Source organism: Centropristis striata, chromosome 11 (genome assembly GCF_030273125.1).
Source record: "Centropristis striata isolate RG_2023a ecotype Rhode Island chromosome 11, C.striata_1.0, whole genome shotgun sequence".
NCBI lineage: Eukaryota > Metazoa > Chordata > Actinopteri > Perciformes > Serranidae > Centropristis > Centropristis striata.
The window spans coordinates 14,094,633-14,116,059 of NC_081527.1; the positions used below are offsets into that span (position 1 = coordinate 14,094,633).

The following is a 21,427-nucleotide window of genomic DNA, read 5'->3' on the forward strand; positions in this document are numbered from 1 at the left end:
TTGTGGTTGTAGTTTTATGACATGACACTTGTATTCTTAATCTTATTTGTGTTCTTGCAGCTAAATGTGGAGGCCAGCGACTTCCTCAAGGAGCTGCAGAACAAACTCAACAGCGTTATGGACGACCTCAGCCGCATCTTTGCTGTCAGGTGGGTGTGTCTGTTTGAGTGCAGCTGAAAGATGCTGGAACCAGTTTCTCCACAGTCTGTTAACATGTTGTTCTTTTTGTGTGGCGATGCAGTTTCCAGCCACAGATTGAGGACAATGTCAGGCAAATGGGAGACATCCTAGCCCAGGTAAAAGGTCAGACCGTCCCGGCCAACGGCAGCGTCGTTCAGGAGGCCGACAACGTCCTGCAGCCCATCATGGACTTCCTGGACAGCAAGTAAGTACAGCTGGTTATCCAACATTAATACTCTTTAAGAATTGATTGAAGTCTTCAAAGTTAGCACTGGATGTTTGCTCAGATTCTTGGTCTTGGTTAGTCTCTTGTTTTAAATGCTGTGAATTATAATTTTCAAAGATAACAAAACTTGTTATTTGCTGTGCTTCTTCTCCATATAAACACATAAACAAACATGATATGAAAAGATGATATGAGACTTCAACAAAAATTTTAAATAAAAAAAAAATCAGTAAAATAGAAGGGACTAATATATTAAAAAATAATAATAATTTTTAAAATGATTCAAAATATTTAGAATATTAATAACATTAGGCGCGTTTCCATTATTGTAACACGCCTAGAGGGATTTGTGAGACTCCGGAGGTGACGTATGGTTTTTGATCGTTGTGGATTTAACACGGGAAACGCGTCAAACGTAAACAATAAAGAAGGAGATGCCGAAATGGAACATAGCTTGCTGTGTTTCTTGTCGATGTGTTCATGCACATGGCGGCGATGATTATGAACGAGAGGAGACAAATTCTCTCATACTTTCTTTGATCAGATTTTGTGAGATTTTTTTATCCAGATTATTTTTTTAAATGTGTACTTTTCCTTAAGTTCTCATCAGGTCTTACAAGTGAGTTATACATTGTTCATACCTGTCTGAATGTTAACATGGCCTCAACAGGCACACATTCCACAAATAAATGAAATGTTTTAGTGCTGGCTTTCAGTTGAGAGATTGTGTGTTTTTGTGTTTCAGCCTGTCGCTGTTTGCTAAGATCTGTGAGAAAACTGTCCTGAAGAGAGTGCTGAAGGAGCTGTGGAAACTAGTGATGAACACAATGGAGAAAACAATTGTTCTTCCAACACTCACTGACCAGACGGTATGCAATAAAAAGAGACATTCACGCCTGTTTTCTTCACCTTTTTCTTCTTCTCTGCTTCTGAATTTCAGTGCCTTTCATTACTTTGTTCCATTGCGATTGTACATTAACCCATCTATCCTGCCATTACCCCATTCTCTCTCCCTTCCTTCCTTTCTTAGGTTATTGTAAGTATGTGTGTGTATGTGTGTGTGTGTGTGTACTGACTCTGTTAGCATGAAAAAACACTTTGTATTTTAACAGGAGCTTCAACACCACACTGTGTAGTCTTTGTGGATATCAGTGCATCAAACCTGATAGAAACAGCAGCACGGTACACCAGAGGCAACATTTTCTGCCCATGAGTCCCTGCAATACTGACTGACTGAACACCAAAGCACTAAAACCTTCTTTCTCTCCCAAGTTGTAACTTGTTTACTCTGAATGTTTATTTAAAAGATTTATTAGTATAGAAGTTGCAGATGTTACTCTGTTCCCCCTCACTCTTCAAACTCATTTCTTGTATCTGCAGCTGTCCTTCCTCACTAAACCTTCTCAGATCTCACCTCTCACTCCACTGCATATCTTTCAAACACCAGCCTTTTGTTTCTCTCCTCTCTCTACTGACTCGTCTGTCAATGTCTCCATGACAGGGCACTCAGATGATCTTCAACGCTGCTAAGGAGTTGGGACAGCTTTCCAAGCTCAAGGTGATGAAAATAGAAGGCAGAAATAAAAAATAATTACGAAAATATAGACCCAATTTTAGTAATAACTGTGGTTATGACTGACTCCTTTGTTTGATCTGTTCTGCAGGAGCACATGGGGCGAGAGGAGGCCAAAGCTCTAACTCCTAAACAGTGTGCAGTGATCGAGCTGGCGCTGGATACTATTAAGGTAAACAAAACAGCTGACAGGGAACCTAGTACTTTAAATTTTTAATTTTAAGATATTTTAGTTTGGTCTAGGTTTGTTTAACATTAAAAAAAACACTGAATTACAAAGTATTTGTGTCTGTGGGTCTATGGCTTCACATTAAATAAAAACGTTTCTGTCTTTTGTTAATTTCTGAATACAAATACATTTCACAAGTTCACAGCTATTTAAATTTACGCAGTACCCTACCCTAAAGCAAATCCTGCTTTATAATCTGTTTTACTCTAAATGGGGCCATAATTTACAAAAAATTAACATCATGCTGTATTGAAGAAAATGTTTACTGAGATAAAAATCAAGTGAGAGTTAGGGTCATTTTCTCAGACTCAGATATTTTTGCAGCCAGTGGACTCATTAGAATGCCTAACTTTGAACATCATAAACATTTTGTTAAGTGTACATCAGTGCAGAGTTGTTCGAGTTGCAAAGTTGTTACACTTAGAGCTTTCCGTGTCCTACTGTCTGTCTTTCTGCCTGTCCACTTGCTGTCTCCCCATCTATAATACGTGTGTCATGTTACATCTGTTTTACGCAGCAATACTTCCATGCCGGTGGTGTGGGCCTGAAGAAGACGTTCTTAGAAAAGAGTCCAGACCTGCAGTCTCTGCGCTATGCCTTGTCTCTGTACACCCAGGCCACAGACAAGCTAATCAGGAAGTTTGTCCTCTCACAGAGCGCTCAGGGTACGACTTCAAACGCAACAACACACACACACATTCACACAGTGGGTTCAAACAATTTCACACAAAAATGCTTTCAGTTACCCTCAAAGAGCTCCACTTCTTATTCTTACTGTAATTACAGTTTATGGAATTAAAATGGGATTATGAGATTAAAAAGAATCATTCGCTTACAGTGTTTGAAGAAAATGTTTAATTCATTGCTTCAGTGAATTACAGTGACAACACCAGCAAATACTGGTTTCAGTTATACACAGAACAACTTTAAATGGTGGATTTTAGATAAGCAGAAAAGAGGAATGATAAATACTTTTAACTGTCTTTCTCAAGGACACTATAGTTGTCTTAGTATGTATTCCATCAGCCGTAACAGTTTTATTTGCCCTATTTAAAAGGCTGCATACATGCTTTACACCTATTGTACTAATGGACACTTGCCATCCTCTAATGCAGTCTTTTTTGTCTCCTCTTAGTCCACGGAGGGAAAGGGCTCAGGTGCACGGCAAACGAAGACACACCGCCAGAGAAACGTATGTGTCAGCAATGTGTTACGTAAAGTCTGCATGTCCCCCCCAGCAACCTGCAGCAGCTCAGACTTGTGCTCAGACATCTGTGTGATCAAACTGGCAGAAACCAAATATAACTCAGGACAGTGAGCCATGTTGGCCCTCGGCACTCTGCTTCTTCTTGTTTTTTCCGCGTTTTTACTTTCCAGTTTAAACTCCTTTTTATCAGCTGAGAGAAAAAAAGCATGACTCGTGCATAAGACTATATATTTGTGGTAGATGAAGTTTGTTATATATGTAGAGTGCAACCAGAAAGATAATCAGCGGACCAGGTGAGAGCTTGAATATAAAAACTGCAGTGACTTGAGATGAATGGGGTGTGCAAGACACGATGAATAAAAGAACAAGTTGAGTGCAGATTGTGTCAGCTGATGAAAAAAGGAGCTTATCTCCACATTTTTGTGTTGCAGTTAGGATTTCTTTTAATATTCGGCTCCTTTTTTTCTTTTCCCTTCAGTGTGAAAAGAGAGTTAAGAACGAATTACCAGCCATTACTGTGTTACAGTTTGCCATTTGCTCAGCAATAGAGCTGGCGCAAAAGCTGCTTTACCCAGCCAAGTCCTGCTCATCTTATTATCACAAAGCACCAGTCTGTGTGTGTAGTTTCTGCATGTTTAAATATAGTTCACAATCTGCTTATGCACCCCAATTCTTCAAGTCATATATCTCAGCTGTGCCACATTGGGGACAGCAGAAAATACCAGTTTTGGCCAACCTAAGAGAAATGTGCACGCATTCAACTGAGTAATTACTGAATGTGTCTTTGCAGCATCTGGAGTGGATGCAGTTGGAGAGGTGGTCATGGGTGTGGACATTTTACCCCAACCTAATGGAGAGCACAAGATCAATGTCAAAGGTAAAAAATAAAAAAAAGGAAGTAGAGCAGACTGCACCACTATCACAAGTTTTGTTGTCCTCTCCTACTTTCTGTCTTTAACCGAACCTACGTTCATCCTCCAGTGGTGGCTGCTAATGACCTGAAATGGAAGGCCCAGGGCTTCAGGCCCTTCGTCGAGGTCTACATCATCGGCCCACACCTCAGCGACAAGAAGAGGAAATTTGCCACCAAGTCCAAGAACAACAGCTGGTCACCCAAGTTCAATGAGAGCTTCCAGTTGTGAGTATTTCTGCTGGATTTGATCATCCTCATTCTTAATTTTCCTTTAGTTTTACATGATAAGTTGAGTAAACTAACAGGACAACATGCAAAAATTCACACAACCACTGAACATGACATTTTATCAACTTGATCAGTTTCCAGTATCATGATGTATTGAAATAGACTTGAACGTGTGTGAGGCCATAAACTCATGAGGAAAATGTTAACTGAGGTAATGATTAAAGTGAGAAGTAGGGTCATTTTCTCATAGATGATTATACAATCTGACTTCTTTTTGCAACAAGTGGAGTCGCCCTCTGCTGGCCATTAGAAACAATACAGGTTTAAGACACTTCCACACTGGCCCCACTTTACATACATCAGTATCATGGATCACATTAGCTGGTAAAGTAATTTTGTGAGCTAGCCAACTATGGAGATAGTATTTTGCTTGTGGTAATGTTAGAGAGCAATCAAGCAGGAAAAAGGGCAAAAAACAACAATAAATCGCCAAAAACAAATAAAGGTTCCTCCATGAATGAATGCCCTGCTGATGCTGACCCTGGCTTTCCCCTGTTGACAGTCACATTCCTGTTTGGTCACAAACCCTTCAATAGAAAAAACCTTTTGCTTTGTGCGTATGTGGACTTTGTGTTGGATTTCTCAGCTAACATTAGCTACTGCAAGGAACTCATCCATCTAAACATTACCACCTTTGGATTTCTCTCAGCAAGTCCTATAAGCAGGCAACCAAGAAAGTCGTTGAAGGTCTCAGTTGTTAAGTTACAATACAATCTGTTCACACATACAAACCAATCATAGTAAATGTATCCCACATCGGACATTGTTCGGCCCTTTTATTCCTGATCATACACACACATCTGCTTACATCTGCAATGCTGCACTTTCCGGTGTTTCATGAAAACGATTACTACCACCAGTGTAGGTATAATTGATTTATACATATTTAACAATCTACGTGTGAAATTTAATTTATGTCCATGGAGGTTAACATGTCCAATTACAATACGAAAGTAAATCTGATGAGAGAAAGCAGTATGAACGGTTGGGCGACACTTAGGTGAAGATCTTAAAATATAATGATAACGATGGTTTATAACGGTGATATTTATTTGACTCACCCAGAAACATTCAATTTCCCCCCAAAAAATCAGCAGCCCCCCTTTGTTTTACAGCGAGGAGATGCAAGTGTCCGATGTGGGATACAGATACCACATGGCTAATTCACTGGTGTTAGCATCCTTTTGCAGACTCTGGTAAAACCAAAGCTAACGTGCACGGGTAAAATGATATACGGTTTGAAAGATAAGAAGTTATACTCTAGTTTCATATCACTTAATTAATTGGAAACATAACATGATCATTCATATTAGTAGTTAATGTAAAATTTTGATAGAATGTTAGCGAAAAGCTGTCCGATGTGAGATACAGTGACGCTAATACATTTAAATTGCTTCACAAAGTGAATAAAACACACAGACGTGAAGTATAACATGGATGTGATTCTGTGTTGTTTCAGCTCCTTGGGCACTGAAGTTGGTCCAGAGAGCTACGAGCTGCAGGTGTGTGTGAAGGACTACTGCTTTGCCAGAGAGGACCGCACTGTGGGCATGGCCCTGGTGCAGGTGAAGGACATAGCCAGCAAGGGCAGCATGACCTGCTGGATGCCGCTGGGGAGACGCGTCCACATGGACGAGACGGGCCTGACGGTGCTGCGCATTCTCTCTCAGCGCAACAACGACGACGTGGCGAAGGAGTTCGTCAAGCTCAAGTCTGACCAGCGCTCAGCTGAGGAGGGCCGCAGCTGAGGGAGGCGGAGAGAGCAAGGACACGCGTGTGCACAAGAACACCAGAGACATAGTATTATATGCACACATATAGTCACACCTGCATAGATAGACGACCATGTGCAATACACAAGCACACACATGAAAATGCTCTATTGTACATATATCTGCATACATTATGCAACATTTACATTGCAATGTTATCAATGCAAACATGGAGGAACATGTTTAAAGACGTTCATATTTAGTTTTGAATATTTCAACAGCTCAACTCAAAGCTCTCAGTTTAGGGTTAGCCTCACATTATTCGCAAGCACTCGACCCCTCACTCAATCTCTCCCAGAACACATCACACCTTTTATACGCTGTACATTTAGATGTTATATAATGCAAAGCAGAACAACTAAAACAATGTGAACAGTTTGAGGACGACCACTTTGCACTTTTGCTTCTCTGTGTCTTCAGGAGAGCATCCTTGCCTATAGCTATGCTCTGTCCGTCCGTCCGTCTGTCCGTCTGCTTGCCTGCCTGACTGTGTGTCGTTCTTCCAGTCCGTCCGTCTTTCTCCCGACCCCCCTCCTCCTCCTCCTCCTCCTCCTCGACCTCTCTCGTCCTCGTTGTTCGCTCTGCTTAGCCTTCCCACGGTGTGATGTGTTGTGTAGGTTGGAGTTCAGGCACAGATCTAAGATCAGCTCCATTTATTGCCCCAAAATCCAAATAGATATTTAAAAAAAACACTGACCTTAGATCAGTGTCCAGGGGCAACGTCACTGCTAGTCTGTCCTGTAATGTACTAACGTCCTGCATGTTGACCCCAGGAACACTGTGATTCACTTTGCTGTAACCATGACCACCCGTCCCTCCTCCCACATAAAAGATGGGTGCCTCCAATATTTTACCTGTGTGAGCATGGTGCATATATAACCCGGTAAAAAAAGGTTTTATAATTACGAGCAGACTAACTAAATCACAGAGAGAGTGGAAAACATGCTGAGCCTAATGTGTTAATAGAGACGAAGGCCACATAAAAAAACAAAACTTTTCTTGCTTCACATCACAACAAATGAAGCAAAACCCCAGTGTCTAACACATCCACACCCCTAGAGTGCACGTTAACTCCAAAAAGGGCTACAGGATCGGTGGACTGGGATGTCAGTTTACGCACTAATACATGCTGTCCACGCTTCTGTTGGCAAATTGACCACAAGGTTTCCCCACGTGCCCCCCTCGTCTACCTGCTCTGCCATAGAAACAGCGCCACACTGCAGACCCGCTCCGAGTCAGAGAGTCTTTGATGACACTGGAGGATGAAGCCCAAAGGACCCGCGATGCTGAAGGACACTTTCCTCCTGATCGCCTGCACACTTAAACCCATCTCTTTAAGGCAATAGTGGTTTGTTTGTAAGTTCACTGAACCTCGTGGTTTTTATGAAGAACAAACGCCCCTGTGAACACTGCTGTGTCTTTTGTTAACGTGTGCGTGCATGTGTGTAAAGGTGTGTGTGAGTGTGTGGGTTGGCAAAATGGGCTCTGAGATTGTGAGCAATATATTGTATCTATATACCCTAAATGTATGCGCTGTCAATATAAATACAGGAGCACCAACTGCAATATCTGGATCAAAGGAATGGGAAATTTATGATTCTTTTTTAAATTGTATTTTATTTATGGACTCATAAAATCCCCATTCCTGTTGGAAGCTTTTTCTCACCTTTTGGAAAAGAAGGAAAGTGTTTTGTCCTTGAATTTCTATTTGCCTTTAGGACCAAATTTGCACGAACCAGAACTTATGTATTTTTATTTTTATTTCAAAGAAAGAAGCCATTCGAGTCACCGCCAAGCATTTATGTTTGTATTAATTCAGTCCTGTCATGTGCGTTAATGAACCCCTTTACCTTTCACTGCAAAAAGGTGAGCAAACACTCACAGTCGTAGTCCAGCTCGTCTTGTAGTCTCTTTGTGAAATTATGTCAGTGACAGTGAGGTTTTCCTGTCGCTGTGTGGAGCTACTCCAGACTGTCACTGCTGGCCTGTCACATGTTGTCTTTAATGAATACTGTTGAATTCTACCAAAAAGAAAACAAAGCTTCTGAATGTTATTTATCCTCAGCAAAGCCTTCAGTCTACAATCAGTTAAATCCGAAACTACGACTAGCTGGGGGACGCCGACTCATGCCTTTAATTTAGGCGTTCAAATTTTACTCACAGGAGCAGTGTGCAGGTCTTAGAAGGATCTATTGGCTGGAACAGAATATTATATTCATAATTGTGTTTTTCATGACTGTAGAATCACCACAACTAGGTTTACATCCACACTTATATTTTGCTACGTTTACATCTAGCGCCACAATACTTCAGTTTCCTAACCCCCAAAACAGTAATTTTAGGGGTTAGGGGAAATGCTGAAGACACCATTTCAGTTTGAAAACTGCAGATTGCACAAATAGCAGCAATTCCTCGCAGTCATACAACCGTATATGTTGTTTTTTCTACACTTTCTTATGCCAAAATATAAAGCTCCCTGTTTTAAACACATGTTTAAAGTTGTGAAATGATCAGTTTTGTAGACGCTAATGAGGATGGAGACCATTTTAGTACTTGTAGTGTGGATGTAGCCTAAGAATCTTGTTTTGGTGAGCTTCAAATGAGCTTCATATCAGAAGTCAAATCAAACTCTGGTTTCCACATCGTTATCTGAAAGCCACTGTAAGTTCTCCACAAGCTTGGAAATGGAGGAGTTGTGTAAAACAAAACAAAAAAAAAGAGACAGAAAAAAGAGGAGGTATCCAGTTGGTTGCAATCTGCAACCTCACCACTAGATGCCACTAAATCCTGCACACTTGTCCTTGAAACAAAATGGATCATTTTGGGTGAATTTGCCTTTTAATAGGAGCTTTCCGTCCCATTAAACACTCAGTGCAGTTACATTGTTTTTATGTGTTGAATAAGTAATCCCAGGGCTCAAGACAAAACTTGATATGTCAGGTTGTAGCTGAAAAATCAACAAAATATAAATATATATATATATATATATGTAACATCCAGTTTGGGGCTCGTTGGTTGCCTGCTTCATGTATGTACGCACACAAACACACCACTGCACACACCACTGCACACACACGCACTGACGACACACACCTACACACACACATCTACACACCGATCTCTGCTCAAGCACAAAAGGGCACATGTAAGATGACACACATGCATGCATGCACGCCGACACAACTCCGTGGAGACCAATGACGCCCACCCTGTGAATAGAATCAACTTACAATTGCATGATGGGAAACTTTATCGTGCCAGCACGTGTCTCTTTGATGTGACTTTTTATTTCCCTTGTTTTTACTTTCCAATGCTATGTAACGATAAGTCATCAATGTTCTTTTGTTTTTCAAACAGGCTTGTGAATACGTCATCTGTAACCAATATGAATGTGAACACAGAACTCGCATGAGAGAATTATTTTCTACTGAGGATGTTTCTAATTTGTTTCTTATCATTATTGATTGTTCTTTAATGAGGATGAAGTGGAACTGGAATGCAGCCTGATTGTGATCTGCTTCCTATTAAAAGGACATTTGTGTCACGATCTAAACGTCTGCTTTATTATTCAGCCTGAGCTGCAAGAGAATCACACCACTGCACTTTAAATTTGTGTGTGTGGGAATGTGTTTATGCAATCATTAAATCTCAGAATACATATGTCTGATATAGAAGAGATGAGCTGGTTGCCACAGAGCATAGATAGATAGATAGAGTATAGTAGTATATCACAGTATATAGTAATAAGAGTAATGGCAGCAAGTAATGGTAGCAACACTATATGTATATAATAATAGTAATAATAATAACATAGCGATGTGTCATATATATATATAAATATATATATTTTATATATATATATATGTACATATATATATACATAAGTATATCAGAATCATAACTGAAAATGCATTATATAACTGTGTTAGACAGATATAAGTGTGTTACTTCTAGTTAATGTCATAAGGCAGCTAATTCCTGTCGAATTAGCTGCCTTATGATTTCATAACCACGTAAGTTGGGTCAAATGCAGTGGTGGAATGTAACTAAGTACATTCACTCAAGTACTGTATTTATGTACAATTTTGAGGTACTACACGTATGTAACTTTTATATTCTACTTCTATACTCCTACTACATTTTGAGGCAAATATCGTACTATTTACTCCGCTGCATTTAGCTGACAGCTTTCCAGGAGATTTAACATAAAACATGATAAATTTAAAGTGATTATGCATGTTTTCTTTTAATTAAACCACATAACAGTATATTAAGCAGTTAAAATGAGTCCTGTCTTCAGGAAACTAAAATTATGCTTACATAAATATACATACATATATACATATATATATGTGTTTTTTGGTTCTTGTTTGAATTAAGTGTCAAAACTGTTTCTATTGGTTGTTTCAGTTTTGTAACTAAAGCATTTTAACAATGTGCTACTCTGTGACGAGCCTGGTACAAATGCACAGCTTAAATAATCACTTAAGTTCAAAAAAGCACTTCTGTACTTTCAAACATATTTGTCCATCTCTAGCTAAATCTGTAACCTTTTATTTGCTACTGGTTAGATTATTTTAACGTTAATGATGCCACAGAAATACAACAGAAAGTGAAAAGTGTGCCACTGATAGAGGCCTGCAAAGCAAGAACTTGTGAAAATTAGTAAATTTCAAAAGTGTGTCAACAGATGCTGTTCCCTCTTGACGAAGACAACGGGGTGTTTTATATATTGACACAAACCTTCAGCTGGAACAACCAGCTTCCACTTCAGTGAGCGCTCAGTCTGTTCTCCAGGTGACCTCTGACCTCTGTGGAGGGGGAGGGGAGAATCACACAATACCACTTTACACAAGTTGAACCAGATGTTTAAGCTCCTTCTCCATAGTTGACGAAAGAAAAAAAACCTCAGTTGCAGTTTTCCTGAACAAAAAAAGACATTCTCTTCATTATAAAAGCCCAGTGAAAGAAATAAACTAAATTAAAACTTCAAACATTACGAATTTCTGCCAATAATTATTTTCACTGTTCAATTAAACAATGATAAGATAAGGTTGATAAGATAGTGAAACATGACACACATTTTCAAATAGCTTTTTTTTTTTTAACCCTATGATCCCTTTTCTAATGGAACATGGCTTAAAAAATGCATCTCACTTTATATGAATCTCAATATTTGTGTTTTTTGTGTGTTTAGTTAGATAAAAGAACACTAGTGGGTAAAAGTTATTCTTATTGTAAGTCGCTTTGGACAAAAGCGTCAGCTAAATGACATGTAATGTAAAAAGAATGCTTTCTTATAATATAAATAAACAACTGCTCGGTCTAAAACAATACACAGGATAAAAATCAACAGTTTAAAAATATGTAGTTTACTAAAATGGGGAAAAAAGCAAATTTGAAAATGTGAGAGGCAGCATTTTGCCTAAAAGAAACCCAACTCTTAAAGTCAGTCCCAATTAATCCTCTGTGCTCTGTTTGTTTCAGCTCAATTTTAATTTCTAAAATGTCAGAATAGTGAGACTTCAACTACAAATTCCCAGAATCCAACCTGACATTTTAACTCTCCTTTAGTCTGCATGGTATTTAATTAATTAAATAAAACAGAGAAAAGCTGCACATCTTCACACTTTAGAAGCTCTACGTTGCATGGGAAAAAAAACACTTTTGCTCAATAAGGGACACATGAATTAAATGGTTTAATATTCTGTCCACTAATCATTTCAGCACCACATCTGAAACATTACTTTCCTTCTAAAGCTCAAGGTAAATCTAAAGTGTTAGATCCAGGCCCATCCCAATGCTCTATTGATTTTCTAAAGAATTAACTGTCTGGTCTGAGATTTACAGACAAACACGTCTGAACTGCAGATTTCGGGGACATTATTATTCATGCTGCAGATGTGTCTGTGCTGCCACCACGTGGCCGACACGCAGCTGCTCCAGTCTGCTGCTGCAACATTTACACTCCAAACAGAAAGAAAGACACCAGACACAAGTTCTTATTTTACAGTAAAAAAATGAAACCAAAAACAAGACTTTATTAAAGAAGCATAAAAAATAAAACTCTTGATACATTTCTCATAACCGTCAAGTCAGCTCAAATTATACGATTATACAATTTTTCCCGGCTCACGGTTAAAAGGTCCATAAACTTTCAAATAAAATATATTTCAATTTTAAAATTTCTTCAATAATTTTCTCATTTTGTTATAAATTGCCTATATGTAGTACACAGGAAATAAGGAAAATAAAAAAATGGAAAATAAAAATAAATTTGAAGTAATAAAAAGGGTCACATTATTGTCTGGGATATTTAGGTAAGCAAATAAATTGTAAAAAATAAAATGTGTAAAAAGTTTTTTTTTTTTATCTTAAAAATTATTAGCTAATGCCAGGTGGCTTGAAGACATGCAGATGGTTAACTTACAAATAATGATACATGTTCTTTAGAAACTACACTTATCTTCAATTAAGTCATTTTGCTTTTGAAAAACAAGATCCCAATGATTGTATTCAGGGTATATACACACAGGTCAGGCCTGAAACCTAGTTTGCTGACGTTTTACATTTTGGTTCTGCATACAAAGAGAATTAAAGCAAAAAATAGGAGAGCGGAGGCTTGAGGGGTGTCTGTCACCCCTTACTGGCGTGGCTCTCTTCGCACTCCCCCCCCCCCCCCTCTAATCACAAAAAAAAGGTCAGAGGTCACTGGCTAGCATGCCTCAGGAAACCCTGTTTTCAAACCTTTCGGAAGGAAGTGGGGGAGGGGATAAGTTTGGCTAAAAAAAAATAAAAATCAGCAGTCAATCTGAAAAACTTTGTACCTTTTTAACAATGAAACTACTGTACATTAAACCCTAACATTCTCTCATTGGCCAGAAACATCCTAGTGCAACACCAGGATTTACATCATCTGGCAAATACAACATGTTTTATTCCTTGAACACGTCGACTTGGACAGTTTGAGAAAAAAAAAAAAGGGCTTTAAGATCGTCCTCGACAGACTCACACGACTGATCTGTTCTTTCGGACGCGTTAACGGCCCTGCATCTGTTCCGAGTGCGCACGAGACGAAATGTTTGACATCAGAGCCCGACGACGGGGGTGGGTTGCCAGTTTCAACGAGAGTATGAACAGGGTTGCGAGCTCTACAGTGCACTGCAGAAGTTCAGTCTGCGAACTAAAAAGTCCCCCCACTACCAGCTGGGTTTGTTCACCGCCGTGTTTCAGTAGAGAGTTGCACCAAAGCACCATGGGATAGTCTTCACAAAGACTACTGGTTCAGCTCCTGGGCAGGTTTTTTTTCCTACAATTAGCGCACTGCTGTGCTCAACCAGGACAGCGGCTTATTAGATTCCTCTGTGCGGCCCTCGTCGCCTAAAGTAGCAAACGAACAGTCAGACAGCAAATAAGTTTAACATCATACCGGCTGGAGCACCAAAGCACAGCAGCAACTGCCCGTTTCTCACCAATTATTTTACTCAACTAGAGTTACCCTTTTTTCCTTTGTTATTAAAACCCTACAACCCATCCTGATCTGAGACTACGTCCACAGAGGAGGACACACTGCGACGCCCTATTGACAGGATGTGATGACTGTGTAGGGACAGTTCGAACGTATAATTAAAATAAAATGACAAGCAAAACATTCTGCAGCTGCTGGGATTTGAACACAAAGCGTGTCTGGAAGCCCTGGATGACCTAGCTACTAGCTGCCATAAAGGATAAGTTCTACCTACTGCGCCGTGTGAGCCTGAAAATGTGATCATGTGTCTGTGCAGTCAGAGGAAGCCCTTCGAGAATTAGGTGTGTCGTTTTAATTCTGTTGTCATGGCTTGTCTCATTCTATGAGCTGATTCCAAGCACGCTCCAAAAAGGGCCACTCACGTGTACCATCGCCCGCATCATACGTACAGTATTAACACTATAGGAGGCAGTTACTGCAAACTCACACTGAATTCTTTAAAAACCACTAACACAAAACAGGATGCAACCGCCTCGTCGGGAGTTACTCAGTAATGCTATGAAAACAAAAGGACAAATCTCAAACAACTAACCATATAGTGCACCACATTTGGCCGGGAGCACAGCGCTATATGACGGTGCGTCGTCTGAGAGAGTGCCATACAGCTTCGCTGTGAGTGTGGGGTGGAAGACCAAAAACTAAAAACAGTAAGAGCTGTTTCTTTTCTTTTTTTTTCCTTTTTAGAGGGGCGGGAAGTTACAGTGCAATGCGAAAAAAAAAATGGTTCAATCAAGCCCCTTGTTATTGTTTCATGTCTCTCCATAACCTTACTGGACAAAAACACATTCACGTGTGACATCAGAGAAGCCCTATCTCGTCCTAGAGTTCAAAATATGTCTGCGAGCCACACAATTGACAGTCAAAGAGTCAAAAACTAGTAGAAAACGCTAAACGAGCCGATCTGAGTGTAACAGACAGGATGTGAGGGGGAAATGTCCCGGTGTGGATGGATCAGAGCAAAGACTTCCTGTAAGACTGAGAGAGTGAAGTGAAGGAGAGGGGCAGCGAGACAGACAGCAGACCGATAATGAGTGGGCACTATTCACACACACACATAAACACGCGAGAGAGAAAGATGAAAAGGGATTGTCAGGCAGCCCAAACGTACAGACCTCAGACACATTCCTACAGTTACGGTACGTTTCTCACTTACTCAAGAGAATAATTAGTGTGATTGATGCAGCCGCCACATTTGAAATGTGGGGCTTCCAATTTCATCCAACAGGTTACTGAATTTGATCAAGAATTAAGTCTATTAACAGAGGTCATTTGGCATTACTGATGGCTATTTTTTTGTGTGGCAACAAAAAAAATCATCCTGCGTGTATTGTTCTGATAGGTGCCTGACTACATGGGGACCTTTAAAAAAGTTCCAAGTTTACAGAAAAATAGCAACCCCCGCCACTTCATGTCACAAACAACAGCATGAGTGAGAGCCAGAGGAGAAAGCAAGAGCGGTGGGGGGCTGGGGGGGTGTTGTTGTTGGAACGGTTTGCGTCCTGTCAAGAACATTAAAATAAGGGAATAGAAAAGTGCAGGCCTCATTGACAGCTTCATCGAAAAATATCTGTTAAGTACAAAAGTGTCAAAAGGAAAGGCTGTGAGAGAGAAAGCAGGCAGAGATCTGAAGAAGCCAGAATGAAGAAAATGTGGAGACAGACCGGCAGCCAGCGGCGCGGGCTGCTCCGGGTCAAAATGAAGGCCTGAAGAGAGATAAGACACTAGTTTCCTTCCATAAGTTCACCACCGAGAGACTGTCTGAGCCCCAACTGTCTGCAGACCAGTTTCAATTAACTTCACTCTGAAAATAAGTCATTGTCATTATTATTTTTGTTATTATTAATCTTGACAGTTATCAGCAATAAATCAACATCCGTATAGTATCATCATCTCTATTATGCATTTATTATGGTCCACCATGTGTGTGTGTGAAAGTTATTAGTGTGAATCCTTCCGTCGCCTCCGCCACAGCTGGTGCCCCACTCCGGCCCCCACCCCCCTCAAATTCTACCCCCCTCCCCGTCCCGCCCCCTGCTGGGGCATTAGGAGAAGATGCGGATGCACTGTGTGGTGGGGGTGTGGCAGACGGGGCACTCCGGCTCAGCTGACTGGCAGATTTGCCCGGCGCACTCCATGCAGAAGAGGTTGTGGCCACAAGGCACCAGGGCTGCTGTCACCTCGCTCTCGAAACACACAAAGCAGTCCCTGTTGATCCCGGGGCTGACGCCGACCAGACCTGCGACCGCAGGACCAGAACCACTTTTCAGCCGACTCAGCATCCCCGAGCTGAGGCCCACGCCGCTGCCACCTCCCTCGGAGTCAGTGGGCGAGCCGCCGGGCAGGGAGGAGGCCGAGCAGGAGGAGTAACCGGTCGACGAGCCGCCCGAGCTGGAGCTGGACGCTCCGGAGAAGGAGCCCCCTCCCGCGTTGCCGGACTGTAGCCAGGAAAGAGTGCTGAGGGGGTCGCTCTGTGCACGGCGGGCCAGCGGGTGATCCAGGGGGCCCACGCCCGTGTCCTGAGGCAGAGTCGGAGACAATCGTGGAGTGATGGCGCCACCGCTGAGGCCGCTGCTGTTTCTACGTAGAGGCTGCTGCTGGGAGGAGCCGGCCGTCTTATTGCCTGTTCCACCGTTGACGAAAGGTGCCCAGATGTTGGCGGCGCTAAACTCAAAGCCCAGTTCATCTGAAGAGGGCAGTCCCGGGGTGGAGTCGCCCCCGAAAGTGAATCCTCCTCCAGCGCTGCTGGAGCCTGTGCTAAAGGGGCTGGTGGGGCTGCCGCCCTCGTTGGCCTTGCGAGTGGTGCTGAAGTTGTCTGAGCTCATGCCGCCGTTGTGCGTGTGATAGGCTACAGAGGAGGACATCTTCCGGCTGGAGGAGTGATGCATGGACATGGGAATAGGAGGAGGAGGTGGGGAGGGTGGAGGAGGAGGGGGAGCAGAATGGTGGCCAGAAGCCCTGGACCACAGAGACGATCCCAGTCCTCCGCTCAGAGCGCCCAGACCTTCTAGACTGACATCGGTGCCGTTGGAGTGGAAGTCATTGTCTCCCTGCAGGTCCACAAAGGTTCCAGTCCGCAGGGTGATGTGGGTCTCGATCTCCTCCCTCGCTCGGTCCACATTCTCCGGCATGCCGGTCACCTCGAACACCGGGTCTTTCTCTCGACTGGGTGTCACGATGTAGGTGTGAGTCTGCTGCTGGATGCGCTTGATAGTCGCTCCCTTTGGTCCAACAACTAAACCAACGACTCTGTAGGGCACCCGCACCTGGACCAGTGACGAGAGAAACATTTTAGTCTGACCACAGATGTTAAAAAATGCAAACAGATGCTAATTATCTAAGCTATCCCTTTGTTACAACACATGACTTTCTGTACCTGTATGGTGGTCTGTCCAGGTAAGTGTGGTGGTCCTGGCAGAGAGCTGCTTCCTCCTCCTCCGCCTCCAGGCCCTCCAGCCTTGCAGCGGGACGCCCGGATCATAGAGAAATGCTCAGCTGCAGAGACAATTTCACGTTTGGCCATCTCCACGTCCTCCCTGCGTCCCGTCACGATGAACACTGGCTCCTCACCTCTGACGGGAGTCTTTATGTAGGTATTTGTTTTGGCACGTAAGGCCTTAATCTTACAGCCTGGAAGATGCAGAACCACAGAAACATCATGATTTATACACATTCAAACACACACCCACACATGTATAAAACACATTTCTAACATAGCCTTACACAAGTGTGATTTTAGTACATACACAAAGTCTAATGAGAGCAGTTCCAAAGATATTCTGTCTGCAGTTTATTAAGAACACCCCATAAACCTAATGTAGTCTGATATAACAGCCCTACAATAAATCCTGCCTACATGATGGTTATAATGCTCAGTTTTGTTGAAATTGAGGTGTTAACCTGAGTTTATAGTTGATTTTGGATGCTGTAGTTTGCTGTGTTCTTAAGAATTTAGCTCGCCTTATTAATATAAATGAGGTGCACAATGTATAAGAAACCCCTCTTGATACAATTCAACCACAAAGTACATTTCTTATTTCCAAATATGGATCAGGGGAGTTTTGTAGCTTCTGATTTGAGACGCAGGGAGACAAAAAAAATTAAAGATACATTTTAAATCGTAAAAGATTTTTGGTTTACATAATTGATTATGTAGATAAAACCCCAGATGATTTATATATTTAAAAGCATAATGGCAACTGAAATCATAAACAAAAAGAAAACATGTGTTACATGTTTGTAAGTGGACAGTCTGTTGTATTAAGATTGCATACATTTAAAATACAGCAGCTGTACCTAACTAAGTGGAAACATTGTTATATTATGTACATAAAAACTTAAAGAATGAATTAAACAAGAACCCGAACTAATGCATTTTTTAATATGGAGATTAATAATGAATTTAAAAAAATAAACACCTCAGCACGCCAGTTTGAGTGCTTTATTAATGCATCCTGATAACATTAATGGCAGCTGAAAAGCAATAGGTGTGCAGCATATTCATGTCTACTCAAACATGAAGTCAATAGCTGCACTGCTTGTGTCAACTCATGCTCCTCCAGCAGCATCCACTGTCTGTGTGCTCTGTTTCTTTAAATATGGACGCTTCGTTCTCGGCGACCAATAGGGCGCACAGAGTGTGATGTCATTCTGGGAAGCAGAAAGCATGGCTTTTTCAAACAAAGGGAACAATGCCGTAACGCTGCCGCGGCTGAGACGGCCGAACCAAACACACAACTGAGGTCTGGGGACACATGTTGATAAAAGCAAAAAAAAAAATCAAGGACAGAAAAATTAATTGTAGAAAACGCAGCGGCTGGTGCGCGAGCAGCAGTATCGGCAGACAGAGCTGGGTGCAGGGCGTAACACCGCCCAGTCCCGTGTTTGTGCGCCTGCTGCCCCGTTTCAGCTTAAAATCTGATCAGCAGAGGCAATAATAATATACCGTAAATATTTACAAGGGTTAGAAATAAGAGGTTGGTGTTCAGCGCTTCCTCTTATAATCTACGATGTATAAAATCTGCACATCTCGGTGTATTTTCTTTGTTTGGTGCAGGCTGCTAGACATGTCCAGACTCCCGACAATCTGCCGCTTTGTCTGACCCTCTCCTACCCCTCCCCCCTCCTCCTACTCATCCACCACACTCTCTCGCTCACTCTATGTCAATGCATTGTCTAAATACTGTTAAATATACAATGTAAATATAGCAGGGGATGCTTTTTAATTGAGCACCCGCATTATGCTGGCATTAAAGACCCAAAACAGTGAGTGCAGTCTGCTCACAGCACCAAGCTCAGGCTTTAAAAGTTCAGAGACCCTCCTCTCACCAGACTGCCACCCAAACAAAGAACCACCAGGCTGCATGCTGCCTGAACAAGCTGTCCATAAACACAAACACCTAAAATGTCTCACAAACTGAGCAGCACCACACACACACACACACACATGCTCTTACCTTGTCTCCCCACTATTTCAGCCACATGTTCAGAGCTGGGGACAGGCACACATTCAGTCATGTTGACACTTCTTTTCCTGCTGCAGAGGACGGAGCTTTGTTCCCCGTGGAGCATGGAGTGCGAGCCGGCCATGTGGTACCCGCCCGAGCCATAGTACTCCGGGGATGGAGAGCAGGACGTCGGCGAGTCCCGGGACCCGTTGGGATGCTCCAGCATCTGTAGATCCACGTAGCCCACTCCGCCCACGCCGTTGCAGCCCTCGGAGCCAGGACCCTGGGTCCCATCCAGAGTGTCGACCAGCCCGCCACCTCCACTACCACCACCGCCCCCACAGTCCACCTTCTCCAGGGCCATGAGTGACAGCTGGTCCAGGGCAAAGCGGAGCGCCTCTTGGTGGTCCTCTTCCCGGGACTCCTGGTCTGTCTCTCGGGGCAGACCGACCCCGTTGTGTTGGCTGCTGACCACCACGTCGTGGTCCATAATCTCGGGGTGGAATAAAGGGCTAGGCATAGTGTCTCCGTGGATCTCACATCAGATCACGGATGCCCTGTTTGTTTGTTGGGAGTGAGCTCACCCTCTCCTGAAATAAAAAAAATAAAAAAAACAAAAAAAGAGTCAAGAGTTTGTTTATAATTAAATATCAAAACAAGAGAAACGGAGCACTCTGGGGCCAGCGATAATTCATAAACAGCAGCATGCATTAGCAGTGTTGATTTGGGCGCCTTGCTTTGTCTGTTGTTGCTTCTTGTCTGACAACTGAAACCATCCAGGAGGCTGCTTGTTTTGTCAGGATAAAGCATGTCCGCTTTAACACAACTCAACAAACTGCTCCCCGGCGCAGACACAAAGAACCTGCGTGGCACCAACTTCCCACACATCTACATGTACTGATCGCGTTAAAAAATTAAACATAAAATATGAATATAAGCGGTTGTTAGCCTCCAGAGCCGAGCTAACAGGCTAACTCCACATAGTCGGCACTCAGTCACGTTGTCGACCCCTTTGTTTGGGAGCAGCTCGGCTAGCTGTTAGCTCCGCTCTGACACTACAACTTGTGCCCGTTTTCAAAGGCAGCGGCGTTGATTTTTAAAATTAAACAACTGCGAAAACAACATGAACTTACTTTATCTGGCCTCAGTCGACGAGATCCTATCTTCGCTTGTCGCCCAGTTTTTCGGGGAGAAAGATGAGGAACAGCCAGGAGGAGGAGACCAGTGCTGTGCTGTGCAGCGCTATAGGGAGCTAGCAGGGTTAGCTAGCTAACTAGAACGCTAAACAGGGGGCGTTGGAGAAAAGCGTTAAAACCGAAAAGAGGCCACTGTTTTTTTCTCTCTCCGTGGAGTCAAAGCACATCCCTGGGAGTGTCACTGGGTCTTCATCCTGCGTACCGTCAGGGACACCACAGCTGAAAATCCAATGTTAGCAGTTGCCTTTTTAGTTAAAATAAAAAAGAGTGGTTGTCGGCTCTGTGCTGCTGCTGCTGCTGCTGCCTGACCCCGGTCGGTCCGCCGCCTTTGTCTCGCCAGGCGCACGCCGCTCCGTCTCTCGCACACGGCACTGACGTCACCCGCGACACAACAATGGGTTCAAAGGCCACATGCAGCGAGGGGAGAGCATCAAACCGCCGCTGTCACTGCCATTGTGTCTGCAGGGCACTATTTTATTTTTTCTTCTCTGTTAATGCATCATTTATTTTTTTTGCATTCTGACTCTGAACGCATTGTTTAAAAAAAATGTGGTCATAGTTGGGTGTGTTCATCATGGCTACCAATGAGGTGTTTTGGGTGGTCCAATAACAGCCCTGAATGATGCTCATGCAGTATGTGTATGTGTGTGTGTGTGTGTGTGTGTGTGTGTATATTTATTTGTGCTTTCGAGGTAATAAAAATAAATAGAAACCAGCATAGAGGGCAATAGTCTCATCTCAAATCATGTTCTACTATAAAATATTCCACCACCCTTTGTGCCATAAATTAGATGAAATAAATTAGAGGGTAGGTTAGGGGGGGATATCATGAAATCAGATTTTCACTGCATCATTATTGTAGCCAAAATAA

General features: G+C 42.5%; 2 protein-coding genes across 2 annotated transcripts in view; one reads left to right on the forward strand and one right to left on the reverse strand.

Annotated features, from left to right (window-relative positions):
- LOC131979807 (protein unc-13 homolog A-like) overlaps positions 1–9,941 on the forward strand; it is a 39,415-nt gene extending 29,474 nt beyond the window's left edge. Inside the window, exons 33-42 of the mRNA XM_059343849.1 lie at positions 61–149; positions 242–385; positions 1,152–1,275; positions 1,908–1,964; positions 2,071–2,151; positions 2,726–2,873; positions 3,344–3,400; positions 4,206–4,292; positions 4,397–4,553; positions 6,076–9,941. Coding sequence (XP_059199832.1) covers positions 61–149; positions 242–385; positions 1,152–1,275; positions 1,908–1,964; positions 2,071–2,151; positions 2,726–2,873; positions 3,344–3,400; positions 4,206–4,292; positions 4,397–4,553; positions 6,076–6,364 — 1,233 coding nt within the window. The 3' untranslated portion in view covers positions 6,365–9,941. The remainder of the gene's footprint in view (positions 1–60; positions 150–241; positions 386–1,151; positions 1,276–1,907; positions 1,965–2,070; positions 2,152–2,725; positions 2,874–3,343; positions 3,401–4,205; positions 4,293–4,396; positions 4,554–6,075) is intronic.
- Positions 9,942–12,387: 2,446 nt separating this feature from the next.
- LOC131979806 (RNA-binding protein MEX3B-like) lies at positions 12,388–20,863 on the reverse strand. The gene is made up of 4 exons (XM_059343848.1): positions 20,494–20,863; positions 19,370–19,950; positions 17,290–17,543; positions 12,388–17,179 (listed from the first exon to the last, which is right to left on the reverse strand). Exons 2-4 carry the CDS (start codon positions 19,878–19,880, stop codon positions 15,959–15,961), a joined length of 1,986 nt encoding a protein of 661 aa, XP_059199831.1. The 5' UTR covers positions 19,881–19,950; positions 20,494–20,863; the 3' UTR covers positions 12,388–15,958.
- Positions 20,864–21,427: the final 564 nt, after the last annotated feature.

What these genes read in the sequence shown, in the direction of transcription:
- LOC131979806 (XM_059343848.1), bottom strand. Translation starts at nt 19,880, where the DNA reads ATGCCTAGCCCTTTATTCCACCCCGAGATTATGGACCACGACGTGGTG. An exon ending in TGAAATAGTGGGGAGACAAG is followed by an intron (nt 17,544 to 19,369) that starts GTAAGAGCATGT and finishes TGCATCTTCCAG; the next exon opens with GCTGTAAGATTAAGGCCTTA. An exon ending in CTGGACAGACCACCATACAG is followed by an intron (nt 17,180 to 17,289) that starts GTACAGAAAGTC and finishes TCACTGGTCCAG; the next exon opens with GTGCGGGTGCCCTACAGAGT.